Source organism: Camelus bactrianus, chromosome 33 (assembly GCF_048773025.1).
Source record: "Camelus bactrianus isolate YW-2024 breed Bactrian camel chromosome 33, ASM4877302v1, whole genome shotgun sequence".
NCBI lineage: Eukaryota > Metazoa > Chordata > Mammalia > Artiodactyla > Camelidae > Camelus > Camelus bactrianus.
The window spans coordinates 21,243,663-21,262,619 of NC_133571.1; the positions used below are offsets into that span (position 1 = coordinate 21,243,663).

General features: G+C 39.0%; 1 protein-coding gene across 7 annotated transcripts in view; it reads right to left on the minus strand.

The window, feature by feature from the left end:
* ARHGAP32 (Rho GTPase activating protein 32) overlaps positions 1–18,957 on the minus strand; it is a 174,088-nt gene that overhangs the window by 65,710 nt on the left and 89,421 nt on the right. For 6 of the 7 annotated variants that reach the window (XM_074357073.1, XM_074357075.1, XM_074357074.1 and 3 more), the window contains 2 exons: positions 6,689–6,775; positions 403–540 (listed from right to left, as the gene is read on the minus strand). In XM_074357073.1, the coding sequence (XP_074213174.1) occupies positions 403–540; positions 6,689–6,775 (225 nt within the window). Of the gene's footprint in view, positions 1–402; positions 541–6,688; positions 6,776–18,957 lie in introns of those variants that run through there. The other variant, XM_074357077.1, reaches the window with a different exon arrangement.

Consider the following 18,957-nt stretch of genomic DNA (forward strand, 5'->3'; position numbering starts at 1 on the left):
ATTTACTAGAAATGTTTGGCAGGAATGGAAGTAAGTTCACGGACACAGCCTGCCGTCATAAACTGAGTAAACAGCATCACCTGACTATGTGTCTTTGATTATTAGTGAGGTCAGTGTTTTCCCATATTTTGCTCTCATCTTTTAGATTCTCTTTGAAGAATGATCTGCTCATATGTAACACTCATTTATACATTAAGATAGGAGTTTCTTCTTATAAAATTACATGCTGCACCTATTTTAATTCTAAACATCCTACACAGCATTACTAGTTTTTCAGTTGGGAAATGAGTAATCCCGAGACTCTCCCTCAGTGTTCAACACAAGCTTTTACTTAGTAGACAGGCAGGAGTTTTCTGCTAATTCGGGAGTAGTAGTCAGTTCTGCAGAGTACTAAATGCTTACCTCTGGACTGTCCTTCAGGGTATCAGAACGGGGAAGCTCTGAGAGCTGGGAGAATCGTCGGTCATAAATACATAGATGAAGATGTTTATCAAGTACCCGAAAATCTTCATAACTTCTTTTAACAATCCAACTTTTGCCCTACGGTTAAGAAACAAGAAGGCTCCTGTAACTTGCCTCTGTTAGGAAATGGTTACAAATCAGGCCTTATTCTATGACGATATTTTATTCGTGAGATTTTATATTTACTAATTGACTTGATAGTAAATAGTTAAGTTCCAAAATACTCTAGTGAGTTATACTACACTGAACAGTCAGTAATGGAAAATAAGATAGAACTGTCCACTAAACCTCTTCCCGCCACTGTCAGTCCACTGGCTCTCTCTGGGAATAGTAACTGCTGGACGGGAAGACAGCATGTGATCTTAAACCCACAGAGAGAACCACAAGATAACTTCGGGTGGGAGAACACTGCCAAAAATTAAAGAAAGACAAAGCCAGGTTATTGATTAGTTACCACAAACCTTTTCAGTGACAAACTGGAAATATACTGAAAATTAATACTACGGAAATCGATCAGCCTTTGACACTCATATGTTATCTATAACCCATATTGTCTCCCCACTTCTCAGGCTTTCTTCCTTTCCTAATCTCACAAGCTTGTTAAAAATGAGGATTAAAAATAAAAAGAGCATATTTATTACATACTGTCTTCTAATTTTCTCTTGACTGTATCACTTCCTACAGCCCAAGCATTAGTAAGGACTGACATTATTTCTTACCTCCCCAACTTTATCTTCTCCCCTCCTCACGAAATACAGAGCATGTCAGGTCACGCTGACAAAAAGCCTTCAAAAGCTCCTACTGCACAATGATGAGCTGAGCCCCTACCCACCATTTGGTTTTAAAATTTAATCTAATATTATACAGAGGCTTTCATCTCACAAAAATCTGGAGGGACTGAGAAAAAGTAACCATCTCACAACTGGAGAAAACATCTCTATGTAGCTCTTCTCCATCTGCCTCTGCCAGAAGGGGCAGAAGGTACCAATTCATGGGAGAGGTGCTGACATCTAAACACAGGCTGCCAACAACTAACAGCCTAAACTTGTCCAACCCCCAACCCTACTTTGAGCTGAAATTCTCCATCACACATGTGGAGAGCACCGCCACCTCCCTCTTTCCAAGGGTTATCAGAATGAAAAAGGAGAACAGGTGTGGCAGATGCTTTTAAAGAACAGTCTCCTGGTCTCTGTTGTAAGAAATGCTAGTTCAAAAAGTCAGGATTGGAATCCAGTTAATTCTGATGACCAGGCTGAATTGGGAACCACGGATCCACAAGATTAAGTCCAAACACACTAGCACGTATCAGAGCTTTCATCATTTGGGCCTGTCTAAATTGACAGCTTGATCTCACCCACTTCTCCTCCTTTGCTTCCAGTGATGCTCAATTACATGTACTCCTTCCATTTACAGAATGTTCCCTTTCCTGCCAGCATGACTTTCCAGTGCTGCTCTACCACGGAAAGTCGATCTTCTACCCTTTACTCGGGGAAGCTCCTTTGCCGTCTCAGCTCTACTGCTGCCTTCTACCCAAAGTGTTCCTAAATGACAAGAGGGAATTAAATATTTGTTCTTTTGGGACAGCAAAAAAATAAAAAATAAAAATGAACAGCAAGGCAGGAAAAAAAAGAACAACAACATTGCACAGTTGCAACTAATTTAAACATTTCAAAAATTATTCAACACTTCAAAGATTAGAAAATTACAAAAATTAATTTAACACATGTATATATCTCTATCACAGAGATTAAATACATGTTAACTTTTATTTCAAAGCTCCAGATTTTTTTTATTGAAGTACAGTTGACTTACAATATTATGTCAGTTTCAGGTGTATAGGAGAGTGATTCAGTTATAAATGTGTATTTCTTCCAGATTTTTTCCATTTATATCTTATTACAAGACATTGAATATAGCTCCCTGTGCTGTACAGTAAGTCCCTGTTGCTCACCTATTTTATGTATAGCAGTTTCTATTAATCCCATGCTCCTAACTTATCCCTCTCCCCTCCCCTCTCCCCTTTGGTAATGCGAAGTTTCTTTCCTCTGTGAGTGTGTTTCTGTTTTGTATATGGATTTATCTGTTCTGTTTTTCAGATTCCACATAGAAGTGATGTCACGTAACACTGTCTATGTCCCATTTACTTCACTTAGTATAATCATCTCTAGGTCTATCCATGTGGCTGCAAATGGTAGTTCTTCATTCCCTTCTATAGCTGAGTGATATTCCATTATATATACATATGTATCTATTTATATACACACACACCACCCCCTTCTTAAACCAGTCAGCTGCTGATGGGCACCAGGGGTTGTTTCCATGTCTTGGCTATTGTAATAGTGCTGCTATGAACTTGGGGTGCACGTATCTTTTCGAATTAGGGTCTTCATCTTTTCTGGATATATATCCAGGAGCAGGACTGCTCGATCATATGGTAGGTCTATTTTTAGTTTTTTAAGGAACCGCTATACTGTTTTCCATAGCAGCTGTACCAATTTACATTCCCACCAACAGTGTAGGAGTGCTCCCTTTTCTCCACACCCTCTCTGGCATTTATTACTTGTAGACTTTTTAATGATGGCCATTCTGACTGGTGTGAAGTGACACCTCACTGTAGTTTTGATTTGCATTTCTCTGATAATTAGTGATACTGAGCACCTTTTTTCCCTGTGCCTGTTGGCCATCTGGATGTCTTCTTTGGAGAAATGTCTATTTAGGTCTTCTGCCCATTTTTTGATTGGGTTTTTTTTTTTTTTTTGGCTATTAAGCTGTATGAGCTATTTATATATTTTGGAAATCAGACACTTATTGGTCATGTCATTTGCAAATATTTTCTCCTTTTCTGTAGGTTGCCTTTTCGTTTTGTTTATGGTTTCCTTTGCTGTGCAAAATACTTAGAGACAAATGAAAATTAAAACATGAGGATCCAAATCAAGGCAGTAAAAGCAGTTTTCAGAGGGAATTTTATAGCAGTATCAGCTTACCTCGGGAAACAATAAAAACCTCAAATAAACAACCTGACACCTAAAGCAACTAGAGAAAGAAGAACAAACAAAACCCAAAGTTCTCTTTCTGATAGTCTGTTAGTATATAGAAACGCAACAGATTTTTGTATACTGATTTTGTATCCTGCGACTTTTTAATTTGTTTACTAGTTCTAACATTTTTTTTGGTAGCGTCTTTAGGGTTCTCCCTATATAATATCATGTCATGTGCAAACAAAATATGACAGCTTTACTTCTTCCCTTCCACTACAAAGTTTAACAGACATGATAAGAGGGGTACTTGTCTTGTTCCTGAACTTAGAGAAAAAGCTTTCAGCTTTTCACCACAGATCATGATGTTAGCGTGGGCTTGTCATACATGGCCCCTATTACACTGAGGTACGTTTCCTCTATTCACTTTGTTAGCAGCTTTATCATAAACAAATGAAGAATTCTGTGAAATGTCTTTTTGCGTCTGCTGCGATGATCATATTGTCTCACCCACTGCTCTGTTACTGCTGCGCTAATGCACTGACTGGCTGGCAGATGCTGGACTATATTTGCCTCCCTGGAGTAAGTCCCACTAGGTCATGGTATGTGACCCTTTTAAAGCTGTGTTGAATTTGGTTTGCTAAATTTTGTTAGGCTACTTTTCTTATTCTTAATTGATCTAAGAGATATCAGTTTGTTCAAAATTATAACAGCAACAATGTATTTCATAACATATGCTTGTGTATGCTGATGTATAAGTGAAATGAATGACAGCAATCAAACAGAAGTCATTTCTGATGGTCGAATTTCAAGCATCAGAGTACAGGAGATACTTTGAGGCAGAAAAGCATTCACCTAAAACCAACTGTTTACCCCACTGACCGGGACATAAAGGAGCCTTCGTATTACCATAAATTTCTATGAAAAATTTGATTTTCAGAAAAAGTAAACTATTATACATTCATGAATTCTGGTTAATATACAAAGGTAATTCAACTACAATTCAACTTCAATAAGAACCATTCATTTCAACTACTCTAAAGCTTACTATGGGATAATAAAATACGAGGTATTCTATTAAGCAACAGTTACTCTCACACTTAACAAAAGTATAAAGATCAGAACGGAATTCTCATTAGGGCACGTGTTAGAATAAATTTTTGCAACACTTAGGTTTACATTAGCCATTTTCAAATGAATGCTTAAAAGCTGACGTTTGCTTATTTGCTAATGAATAAAAACAATGGAATACAGAATACTTTGAAGATTCCCTACCACTAATGTTACACTTTAAAATGCTTTGTTCTATGTACTGAGGCTCAATGTAGTAAGTGTCAGGATTTATCAAATTTTGGTCTCTTTTAAATTACTGAATTTTCAACAAGGATCAAGAATTTTAGTTAAATAAAAAGAATTTCAAGTGCATATTATTAAAAATTAGAAATTAGCAAAAGTAGCTTCTATAATGGATAGATTGCAGGGTATAAGGGTGATCTTATCTCATCTGGAGATTAAGCAATCTCTAAAATCTGTTCTGGACTGAGAACTCCAAGGAGATTTAAGAAAAGCTGGAAACAGGAAACCGAAGTCCTCAGTGTCTCCTGCTAAGATTTCATGTGACTTAGGAAAGCAAGTTCCGTAATTTAGGCCTCAGTTTCTTTATTTGCAAAATTAGAGGGTTTGATTGTGAGTCTCTCTTAGTTGTAAAAAATATATATGATTCAAGTTTAATATGGTGTATGGCTGACGTATACGGCAAGGATACAGAAGGCCAGCCATGAAAACACATCCGTCACTTGGGGTGCTGAGGCAGAGAGAAACACGACGGCATCATCACAGTGCAGCAGATTACTGTCCTGATGTAATAAATAACATGACAAGAAGTCCAAAATTCTTTAAGCAGTTTGACAAGATATTTACAACCAGGAAATAGTCTAACTACCTAGGAGTCTAACTCCACTAATTCATGGAGGCGTAACATAAATAAAAACTATACATTCTAACGTATGGTACCAAAATACCATGCTTATCATTTGAAAGCCGTTTTTAAAAAACAGCGCAGGTATTTCAGACATTGTGTTTTGCTTATGAGAATCGAAGTATCTGCACTGTCAGCATATATGAATGCTTTACATTCACCTGTTCAACTAACAGCAGCTGACATTTTTCACTTAAAAATTAACTCACTGAACAGAAGTATTTCATGAAATATGACATGACACAGCGATTCAGAGCTGCCCACTTCCTCAAAGGAACCAAGGCGACATACAATAAAACACGTGTAAACAGTACGGAACTTTTGACATCATATACATATGTGTGTACGTGTATATATATGTGTGTGTGTGCATATATATATATGTGTGTATATATATACATATATATATATTTCAAGCTAAGTTCAATTTTCAATCTCATATCCTCTCACCTATAAATAAAAGCACTTAATTCTGAAAGGTTTTCCTTAAGGGTCTAAGAATTTAAGTATTTCCCATGTGAAATAGGCATTAGACTGTTCCAGATTATTTAATTTTTAACTTCAGGTACATGAATAATTATTTTGGCAAAAACAAAACAAAAAAAACACAAATGTCCCTATCTTACTCTCTCCCAAAAAAAAACTGGAAAGTTTGTACGTAAGAAAGCTTTCCTCGAAAACACTTGCTTTACAATGACTAATCTAAAAAAAAGACAAAAAGACTCAATGAACAAAGAATATATTAAGGAACTAACTGCTTACTTGCTGGAGGAAATAATCAATGCTACAAGTGACGTATTTTAAATCTCATTAAGAGCCAGTCATGGTAATTAACCCTCAAAAAAGCTCTGACACTAAGAGAGAAGAAACGGCACACTCCTGCAGCACACACGTCCTGCTGGTCTCCACGGGCAGAGCCTGCGGTCGTGGTCAGAAAAGTGAGCACCGGAGGCAGAGACTGCTGAGTGTGCTCTTTTATTGTAATACGGGGCCAAGAGCGGACGCCCTTAATCTCCTCATCAAGAAGTGATATATTTCCTTTACTCTTACAAGAATTTTCATTTAAGTTTGTAAATTAAATATCTATTAAACTGATTCTATTAAACTGACTCTTTCAACTCTGAGTACACGCAGAGACGCCAATGTGACCGGGAGAAAGAATAAAATAAAACGTCTGCCTTTCCAAAGCCAATGTTATTTGTTTATATTTGTTCATTCACATTTAATTCGCATTAAAGTTTACGGCAAACGGAGGGCCCAGCTACGCAATTACCTGACAAGCAATGTGCACGAGGTAGACCAGCTCTTTAGATTCACAGCCGTTTTTCGTGACTTCATTTTGTTCTTCTGGAAGTGAAAGCTGCATCAAAACAGAAAGGGCAGAAGAGAGGGAGGAGCAGTCAATGACAGACAAACAGGAACACAAGCAGCGTTCAGTCACACCTGGGCCTCACGTCAACCTAACAGGACGCACCTTACACACAACACTGCTTCGGGCAGATACAATGCATTATTCAGGATTTTAAGCAAATTCATGTTTTTAAAAATTGTAACTTACATCTAAACTAACACAACTGCACGATGTAGTAAATAAAACAATATATTCATTCAAAAACAGGCCTTCACTTCCTCAGCTTCCATCACCTGTGTAAACTGGGATCGGGTGGTTTAAAGGAGCACGGGCTTTGTCGCAGGGACTGCGAGCTGGCCGCCCGGGACACAGGCTGGGCCTGCAGACAGAAGCACCGGGCAGGTCCGCACGCTGGGTTTTATTTTATTTTTACTTGAATCAGCAGCAAAAATTTAGAAACTAAGTGTTTTCACGTGAAAAACACAGATTTCTAGTTTCTACTGAAAAAATCTGAAGATCTGAAACATTGGACCCGTATTCTCACACTGGCAACAACTGGCTGGGCTGAGAAGGGGCGGACTCCGTAAAGGAGGCGTTTCTCTCCGAGAGTCTCCGTCACAGAAGTGGTTACTCTTCATTTTTTAGTATCTACGTTGAATGTTAACTGTCATTCCTCGTGCTACCTGCTTTGTTATTTTTTTGCACCCTACTCACTGCACTCATTTATTTACACACCTGTCCCCTCTGGGGACGTGAATCTGTAAACTGTGCTCCAGACACAGACAACCCTGAGCTCAGAAGTGTCACTAACTGATTATGCAACACTGAACTACCTATTTAATCTCTTGTCTGGAAAATGAGGATGATATAATACTATCTATTCTCAAATTTGTGATGAGATAATACATTTAAAGTATTCACCAAGGTGCCTGGCACTCAGTAAGAACCCAATAGATGTTACCTATCATTACAGTTAATATTATAAGAAATATAAAGAATATATTCTCTGTCTTTGAAAGAAGTATCACTGGAAGCATTTTATAAAAAAAAAAAATTCCTGGTATTAAACAGAAGTTTAGAGGCTCATGATCATTCTCACATAAGCCAAACAAGCCAGATTAACCACAAAATGAGTTTTTTAAAAAATCAAAGAATTAAGAATGAAAAGAAACCCACCTGAACTAAGCTGCAAAAAAATGACAACGCTTTCCTGAGACAGAGGAGATTCTTATGGATGTGCTCAGATGCCAGGCAAAGATGCAGAAGGATAGAGTCTTCCCTAGACAGGGTAAGGAGAAACCAGCCGAACGCTGAAGGCCTGCATGTGGACCAGAGTGATCAGCTAAAATTCCAAGAAGGACCTGGTAGCAGTCAACACCCACCCAGCAACTGACTCCCACTGGCCTCCACCAGGTGTACAGGGCCAGTGCACGAGGGCTGGGGAGGATCAGGAGAACTGAGCCGGGAAGTGCGTGGAGTCTCCCCAAGCAAAGCAGCTGAGCCCAGGAGATGCGAGCAGGGCAAGAGAGCTGAGGGAGAGCCCCTGAGGCTCTCAGGACATTTAACAACTGAAGGTTTGAGGTGCCACAGAAAAGCTGAGGGAAACCTCACTGAGGCAACACGGGCGTCATAAGAGCATGAGGCACACTACACACGAGGGTCTGGGCCAGGGCAGATGGAGGAGAGCACTCTGCTGGCACAGAAACCTGGGGAGCAAAGAGAGCTAGCAACCAGGCGGGGCGCTCGCCCTTGGCCCAGAGAACTGCTGGCTTAGCAGTAAAGCACAAAGAGATCTGTCCAATTTTCAATTTTCTCTCCTGAAAAGAACCTCCTGCGTTTACACTCAAAATATTTAAAAGTAACGATAAATTAAAGCAAAGTAAAGCTGCCAGAGGCCAACTCTGTATTAGCCACAGTGGATTAAAAAGAGTCCAGTGGTCAGGGGCCAGCCTCAGGAGGCCCACCGCTGTCTCACTTCACAGGGAACGCTGGGGGGACGGGCAGGAGTAGACCGCCTGGGGTCACCAGGTGGCAAAGGAGGAGGACAGAGCACCGAGTGACCAGCCAGCGGATGTTGAAAGTGCCACTGTGTCCCTAATGGCAATTTCACCCAACCACAGAGCCAAAATGGCAGCCACGTAAGGTCAAGGGACACAGTCTTCAGTTCACCCAGCTGGAGTCTACAACCAACAGACCAAGCTACCACAAAGCACAGTCAGCAACCCTCCCCGACTGCAAAGCCAGACCCCACCCAGAGGCACAGGACAGCCTCTGGCCTCATCCAAGCAGAGCCCAGCCTGCGGCCCCACTTGAACACTAACCAGCCAGTGGCAGCGACTGATCAGGGGGTAGAGCCTGTGGCCACAAGTGACCAGAGGTAACCGACACATGAACAAAACAGAAGTTTAACAAAGAAACAGAAACCATTAAAAAAAAAATGATAGAGATAAAGAATACAACTACTGCACTGAAAATTCAATCAATAGCTTCAATAACGGACTCAATCAAGTAAAAGAAAGACGCACTGAACTCAAAGACAGGCCGTTCACAATGGCGGGGGGATAAAGGGAGGGAGGGAAGGAAGGAGGGAAAAAGACTGAAGAAAGATTACAGAACGTATGGGATACCAGTAAATGAGACAGCACATGCATTACTGGCATAGCAGAAGAAGAGGGGGGAAAGGGGGAAGACAGTCTATTTAAAGAAATAACATTTTCACCATTTGTTGAAAACAGTGTCCTTTCCGCCACTGAACGGACGTGGCAGTCTCACTGCAAATCCACCGGCCACAAATGTGAGGGCTCATTTTGGGGCCTTTTATTTTATGCCTTCGGTCTGTATGTCTGTCTTTAGGCCAGTACCACTCGGTTTTGCTTACTTTAGCAATGTAGTAAATTTTGAAATTAGGAAGTGTGAGTTATTCAACTCCGTTATTCTTCTTAGAGTCCTTTGAATTCGTATGTGTGATTCCATTTACATGAAATGTCCAGAATAGGCAAATCTTTAGAAATAAGAAGTAGATTAGTGGTTACCAGAGCTGTGGGGTTTGGAGGGGGGTGGGGGCGAGGCAGGGAGGGGGGTACAGATTCGGAAGGGAAAGGGAACGACTGACAACGGGTACAGGGTTTCTGTTTGGAGTGATGAAAATATTCTAAAATTAGACTTTGCTGATGGGTGCACTAGGTTGTGAACATACTAAAAAAATAGTGAACTGTACACTAAATCAGTAAATTACATGGCATATGAATTATAGCTCAATAAGTCTGTTTTTAAAGTGAATTTTTAAATGTGGAAATGAATAGCACTTCAATAATCAACAGAATCTAATTTTTAATGAAGTTTTTAAAATATTCCACTCATATTAGCCATAAAAACTATAAGGTACCTAAAAATAAATAAAAATAAACAAAATGTGCTGAGTATTAGAGGAAATTACCAAACATCACTGAAAGATGTGAAGGGAGATATAAATAAACCCGTAAGATTTGAAAATTCAGTACAGTATGCACAGTAATCATCCCTCAATTAATCTGTAGATTAAATGCAATTCTTATCAAAATTCCAACAGCTTGTTTTTTTCCACAGGATTTGTCAAGAAGAACCTAAAATGTAAATTGAAAAACAATGAGCAAAAAGAAACCAGGATAATTTTGATGAAGTCAGGAGATTTTCCCTACCAGATTCCCAGACTTATGGAGGCTACAATTCAGTCCGTCTCTGAATCAACTTGCTACTCCTCCCATCAAGGAGAGCTCCCCCCACCCTTTGAATTTATGCTGTGCTTCTGACTGTTTGGACCAATGAAATGTGGAGGAAGCAATGTTCCGTGACCTCCAACACTAGCGATTAAAAAGTCTCACCACTTCTGCTCACTTATTGCTCTCAGAGCCCTGAGCCACCAGCCAGATCCACAGCAAAGAGCTGGAGAAAGAGCACGTGGAAAGGCCACGAAGCATGAGCCACCACGAAGAGGAAAAGGAGAAAGACCTCAGGGAGGGCCACTGCAGCACTGGACGTGCAGCCCCGCTGCTGTCACCACACGACTGCGACTACGCGCGGGCCCACGGAGGACGGACAGGGGATGCCATCCGAGTCACTCCAGGGAATCAGGGAACAGCGAAACGGCTGCTGTGTTAAGTCACAAAGACTTGAGGTGCTTGTTATTTAACAGAGGATATCAGGACACTAGCAAAGGGGCAGACCGTGGACCAATGGATCCGAAAAGACAGCAAGACGACTGACACACACACCTGGACACTGATACATGACCAACTGGGCCTTATAAACCACAGGGAAAAAGAAATCCTGCTTGGTCTATGGCCTAAGAAAACTAGGAAAAGAAACAGATTCAGACCTTATGCCACACCCAAAGAATAATTCCAGGTGAATTAAACACCTAAGTGAAAATCAAAACTTTAAAACATAAAGTAGTAGTAGTAGTAATAACATAATAGAGATGTGGGGAAATACCTTCCCGCCCACCGGGCAAGAAGAATTTCTCAGCTAAACATGAAAAAGGCAAAACTGATAAAACTGACACTCCACCAAAGGTTTTAAAGTTATCACAAAAGGGACATGATACACCAAGGAAAAGGACAGCCATAAATGGGGATAAAAGTATTTGTAATCCACGCTGACAGATGTTTAGCCAGAATACATAATTAAGAAATGAGACAGGTGTATACCTACCCCAACAGCTTGAAAAGTACCTGCAGTTTAAGTGGGGATCACTACGTATTCGAGTAATGAGTACATAAAATGCCGTACTGGAATACAGCACTTGTTTTCAAAACTGAATTCAATCTCCTTCCCTGCATATTCTTTTCTTCCTCTTGAATCCCCAAAGTAAATAAATATCATAACCATTCGCCCAGCTGACCAACCTAATCACCCTGCATTCCTCTACCACTCCTGTTCTCCACACGCCCTTTCTTTCTATGTTCTCAAGGTCAAGATCTATCTAGACCTCTGATTCCCCAACATCTCCTGTCTCCCAAAACTCATATCTCACGCCTGTTCCTTTCTTCCCGTTTCCCACTGCTACTTCCCTAGTTCTGGGCCTTGCAGCGTCTGGTCTAGACGCGGACGGCATGATCACAGTGCCCTTCTAACTGGTCTTGTTCCACTTCCCACTACACACTGATCATGGTACTTTCTTCTCAAAAGCCCTCAACACCTTCTCAGCTCCTACGAAGAAACTAATCTAAATGCAAAATCCTAATACCTCAGATGAGCCCTGAAGGATGGCATTTTTCCTAAGTATCTTCTAACACACATTGTCCCACAGTCATTCTAACCCATCCATCCCCCTTCCTTCCAGGTACCTCTGTCTGTGCTATTTTAATTGTCTAAATGCTCTTCACTTCTGTTTTTGCATATCTAAAATCTATTCAATCTTCAGTAACGGTCTTCCTGAATGCCACAGGAATACCTACAAGAGCTCCTACAGCACATACTACACCTTCCTCATCTCACTGCGTTGAGAGGTATTGCTTGTTCCCCCGATCTGCTTCATCAGCGACACTCACGTAAGCATCCAGCACGTACAAGGTACTCGATGAAGCCACTCTGAATGAACTGTTTGTGGGTTTCAAGACTTCCTACACCGCAAGTCTGACATCAAGATGTTTTATACAGCACCTGAACCGCACGGACCAAGAGTATACACTATGAAAGACTGGACTATATTTGACTATAAAAACTTATGACATGAACGTAATGATTTAAACTATTTTTATTTCGTTCAACTTAATGATTTCAATTCTCTGTCTATAAGGGGTGGAAAACAGAATTTCCAAGTCCCATACTTCTGGAATCCTTACAAATCTATTTTTGGAGTTATTTTTCCTATATTGAATTCACTTTTCTATCACCATGGAAACGAATCTGAAATTAGTGTTGTTAGGATATTTAAAAATACAACTCTATTCAGCAAGACTTCACATGTTCAAGAAAGTCCTTTCTCTGCATGAAGAATGGAAATCGGCATAAAGCTGAGTAAAAATATATCACCCCACTCACATAAAAACCACTCATTAAAGCTTAATCAACAGGTGCAACAGGGCAACGCAAGAGTTCTCCTCTTTTAATTTACCTTTTATAATGCTTTTTAGGCTGCAGTTTCACTATGACATACCTGTGGAGTTTGTCAGCAGTCTCCTTCACCCCTGCAGCCCACAGTAGATGTGGAAACGTGAAAAACAATCTCTGTTGCACAATATTATGCAGTCTGCTCACCTCTACCGTCAACACCCTAATATTCAAAACACTGAAACTACTACTTCAAAACTACTGAGCTGAGAATAGCAAGTGGAAGAATAACTCCTTATTAGAGTCACAGCTTAGGTGGGTGTTAAGTGAAGTAAATTCCAATTTCAGAGCACAGGGCAAAAATCAGTAATAGACAAAACTGCAATTCAACTTTCTCAGGAAAAAGGTAGAGACCAACATGCATCTTAATAAACCTAACAGTGTTTCCTTCCAGACTGGAAAAGAGCACTGTTTCCTCAACTGAGAATCAGATACCTTAACATCAGAACCACCCTCAGCTCAGCGAGAGGCCCAGAGCACGAAGAATACATGGGAAATGAGACCAGTGACAGAAAGCAGAACCACATTCCATCTTACAGATGCTCACCCCAGAACACACCCTTGTCGGGACAGCAAGCTTCATGAGTATTTTCACGTTTCTACATGGTCAGAACTTCCTGAGCACACAGCTCCGGCATCTGGGTTAAATAAGGGATGACTGCATGCGAATCCGAGTGACAGAGCCCAACAGAGAGATGGACATCTTCCCGACCCGCACAGCCATCTGTACATTCCAGGGCATCCGTGAAACAGAGTCCTTCCTAATTTCCCGGAGAGGATGTTTTACATTCCAGAGCAAAGGTCCCTCTCTCCATCTCCAGAAAGGCAAATGGACAGAAGTGCCAGCTATCCTATTGAAGCTCCCAGTTTCATAATTTCAGAGTTTGTCTCTTGTGGAACAAAACCCCACAGTACACAAAGGATACGTCTGGTTCTCACTGCATCATCTCATGGAGACTGGGGCACAAGGAACCACACAAGTTACTCTGAGCTTATAAAAGGTCTGGTCTTTGATTCAGAGGCCTCACATTTCCCTCTCTCTCTCTCTCTCTCTCTCTCTCTCTCTCTCTCTCTCTCTCTCTCTCTCTCTCTCTCTCTCTCTCTCTCTCTTCCTCTTTCCCTCTGTGTGTGTGTGTGTGTGTTTGAGAGAGAGAGAGTCTAATTGTGGCAAGTTGACTTGTTAGACCCTTCACAGTTCAGGCTCTACAATACTATTCTTCACAAGCATATGCAGTCAAATTCTTAGAAGTAAACTGCATGTGTAATGTGACTCCAATATGAGATATATTTTTTTCTCATTCAACCAATTTTACACATCTAACTTCTGGACTGGATAATCTCAAATGAGATACAGTTAAAATCCAGTACCAGGATGACAGCAGTACTGATAACTCACTGTGCGAACTCTGTGTTTCAAACTCTGCCCTCAAATGACAAAGATTTCCAGGCATAAGAGGAAGTGTTACTATAGCGTATGCAGAAAAGTAGGTTTGAGATTTTTTATTTGAGGAAAACTTAACTTTTTGGTAGGGGTGGGAATAATAAAATTATCATGGCTTTTGTTCCAAATATTTACACACATAATAATATGCAGTTCTAAATAAGACATTTTTAACTGGAAATATCTACAAGTTAATCTTGAAACTGCAGTAGTATTAAGAAGATGGGAGAAATAAACTTTTCATTGATTTACTTCACTTTTATCAATGTCTGAAAGTCTCAGAGATAGGTACTAAAACTTGTTGCTGATATATATTTCTATAAACTTTAAAGCCCACATTCACATAAAGTCTTAATCAGGAAGGAATGTCAGTCTTTCCAAAAGAAACCACACTTGGCCAATAGTCATGAATTTGGTAAGTATTTTACCAGCATACTGAAATACTGAAACCGAAAATGCAGAATCCATCCACACGATTTTATCTGTTAATGATTTGTTAACAAAAGATTTTCAATGTTGCTATAAAGGGGGGAAATGCAATGATGTGTCTTCTCTGGTTTCCTTTACCTTTATTTTTAAACTTTCTAAATATATCACAATTTCAACAGTTTAAGTCATACAAGTTTAACTCTAAAACTGGAGCTACCTTTTTAAGTTAATTATAATTACAAAAAGGCATCTGTTACTTTAACTTTCTCCATTTCACAGTTTTGCATAAGGTTAGTTTTTATGTTAAAAGGAATATTATATCTAAATAAACTGATAACTAGATCACCAAGAATATTATCAATACAATCTCTCTTGTGAGGTGTAGTTTGTCACAAAACACCTCACCGTCATTAAGCTTCCAACTTGCAAAGAATTTCTTTATCCACTGCCTCAATCCTGACCATGCTACCCTCAGGTCATCAGGAAAGTATTACTTTCCACATTTAACAGATTAAGGTCTGACTTCACCAAAGTTCCTTAGAACATCTACCATTCAAAATTCACTAAGCAAGCTGGTTTGTTTGTTAATTACCACCTCACTTAATTCTCACAGTACTCTGTGATGCATCTGGAATTGATACAGTTACTCCTAATTTACAGTTGAGGAAACAGAACCAGAGAAGCTGAGGTACTTACTTAAGAGCCCACAGGTTACAGTGCATTATTAATCATCAGACTTTTTTTACCTTCAAATACATTAAAGACATGAGGTATCTCAAGGCTATCGTGTATTTCTGCTTATCAAAATAGCAGGTTTGTCAGTTTGTCCTTTTCTAGTACTTCTACAAAAGAATGAATGTGCAGGACAGCTCTACAGCCTTGATTCTAGCACAGAGCCCCACCACTCACCAGCTGTATCCTAGGTAAGTCCTTAAACTCAATCTCCTTGTCTGAAACTGCTGTGAAGAGTCAATGAGACAACATACAATCAGTATTTAGTATAATGTCTGGCTCACAGAAAGCACTTGGGAAATACCGGCTTGTATTTTTTTTTATTATAATTCTGATTACTTCATTTAAAATAAAAATTCAAGGTTTATTTTGTATTTCTACTCCTCAACATTTTTACACTCAGGTCAAACTTTACTACCTCTTTCCACATTTCTCAGTATCCGGGCGAGGCTGCGTCTGCTGATAGACCAAAGTGTCGACAGAAGAGAACGCAAACCTGCCCGCTGGGCCTCGGCCTCGGCCGCGTCTCCCAGCCCCTCACACGGCAGCTTTCGCTGCGCACGCCAGAGAAGCAGGTGTTCGACTCGTACCTTCTCTGTACATAGTATATTTCAGCCAAAACCTAAGCTCTCACGTATAAGTTACTATAAATTAATGCTTTATATGGAATCAGATAAAAAGAAGCATGTTAATTCACAGCTGCAGATAACCGAATGAGAAGAGACAGCGCGCGCACATCCACGCTAGAGGGCGGTCTCACACAACGCCCCGCGCGAAGGGCCGGAAGCCTCGCGGCGGAAAGCAGACGAGACTGATCATATCTTTGCATCTTTCAAGAGACTTCTTTTCCTTCTTACCGAAAAATATTTTTGGAATGTGAAAAAATGTTTGTTTTTGAACAACAAAGATGATTCAACAGGGAGAAGGGCAATAAAGATAATACATTTACAGAATTTAAAACTACATGTTGTTTTACTTAATAAGCAGTAAGAAGCCCTTTCTAGCAATGCTTACCTTTAACTTTTTTTTTTTTTTGCAGGTTTCAATTTCTCTAAACAAAATATAATGCAGCCCTTATATATCAAATCCTGCAGAGTTTATTCAAAGTACTATTCAGGGAGAAAATGTCTAAATTCAAGTGTTCTTATTAAAAAATAATGGCTAAAAACAAATGAATAAAATTCTATAGGTACTATTGATATTTTATCTAAAGAAAAAATATGCTTAGGAATTAATAGTTAATTAGTAACAGGGAGGGGGGAGAGACAAAAAAGTGGAGGAAAGGAGGGAGGAGGGGGGAGAGAAGTGGGGAAGAGTCTCAAGTTGATGAGTAAAAGCTCCAGCTGGTTTCTTGATAAGATCAAATGTTATGAATAGCTTGTGCACAACTTACACCCATAAATTTGACAATCTACATTAAATGAACAATTTTGTAAGAAAATATAAATGATAATAAAAATTGACCTAAGAAGACAGTGAGCAGACCTAAAAAAAGAACCTGACCAGACCAATAATCAAATTATAAGTTCAAGTGGTAACTGAAGATTAAGCACTCAAATGGGAACCAGGCCCAAAAGGTTTTAACAGGAAAACTCTATTAAACCTTCAAAGAACAAGTAATTCCCATTTCCACAAACAATTCCAAGACATTTGTTTTTAAAAGGCTATGGGGCAATGAAGGTCTCCAACTCAGGCTAGTGGACAAGCACAACATACAGACCAATATCACTAATGACCACAGACACAAAACTCATAAGATCCTGATACACTGAAAAAGGGAATTTATTTTTAAACTATTTGGCCCAGAAGGAGAGTATGTCCTAAGAATATAAAGATGTTTCAACAATCTATTTCTATGACCAGAGTAATTATTTACTATAAATAACAATGTAATGAATACACGTCCTTTTGAGAACTGGTCTTTGTTCATGACATCCCAGCCTCTACCCAGGGAACTCCTATTTGCCTTTAAAATGCCAATCAAATGTCACCTTCTCTGTGAAGCACTTAATGATCCTTCAAAACAGAGTTAACGTCTCCATATTTATTATATATACATATATATATGTATACACACATACATATATACATACATATATACATATACAAATAAAGATATAAAATTAACCTCAAGCTAATGTATTTTGATTCAACATCTATTATGTTTATAATTATCTTCTCATATTTTAGTCCCCCTCAAATGAGTGAGAACATCTCAAGGGAAGGAACAATGTTACCTTTTTGATATATATTTCCAACATACAGTATCCCACCTGGAGCACAGTCAACATGCAGTAAGTGTTTGTTAAATGAATGATTCTCCAACATACTTAACAAGAAACATCATGCCATGCCTTCCATTAAACAATCTCACTGAGCGCCTACTACTGAAAGCCTGTGCTAAGTTCTGCAGAAGTAAGAAGTGAGAAATACCCATACAAAAAGTTTATAATTGTTTAGGAATATCAAATAATAAATAAACATAAATCAAAATGGAAAATGGTAAGTGAAAAATGATATAAAAACATATATTTACCACCATCATCAAAATGAATAAAATACTTAGGCATACATTTAACCAAAAAAGTGTAACACTTGTATGCTGAAAACTATAAAATATTATTGAAAAAATTAAATAATATGCAAAGACATCCTGTGTTCAAGGACTGGAAGACAATATTATTAAGATGGCTATATCCCGCAAATTAAACTACAGAGTCAACATAATTCCTACCACAATTTCAAATTGCCTTTTTTTTTTTTTAAACAGGAATGGACAAGCTGATCCTAAAATTCACATGGAAATCTAGGGGACCCAGAATAGCCAAAATAATCTTGAAAGAGAAGAACAAAGTTGGCAGACTCACAATTCTCAATTTCAAAACATGTTACAAAGTTAAAGTGACCAAAATAGTGTGGTAATGGCATAGAATACATATGTTCGAAAGGAACAGAAGTGAGAGTTCGGAAATAAACCCAAACATCTATTGCCAACAGATTTTCAACAAGAGTGCCAGGACCATTCAAAGGGGAAAGAATTGTCTTTCCAACCAGTGGTGCTCAGAAAAGTGGATATTCACAGCCAAAACAATGAATTTGGACCCCCTACATCACACTATCTACAAAAATTAACTCAAAATGAGTCAAAGACAAATACATTTAAGTGCTAGAACCATAAAACTCTTAAAAGGAACTACAGGAATAAATCTTGATGTTCTTGGGTTAGGCAACAGTTTCTTAGATATAACAACAAAAGCATATACAACCAAAGGAAAAAAACAGATAAATCAGACCACCAAAATTACAAACATCTACGCTTCAAACGACACTATGAAGAAAGTGAAAACAAACTGCAGATTTAAGAACATATTTGCAAATTATATATCTGGTAAGGGTATAGTATTCAGAATAATACAAGAAACTCTTAAAACTCAACAACCAAAAAAAATAAAAATTAAAATATGAACTCAAATAGACATTTCTCCAAAAAAAGATACAT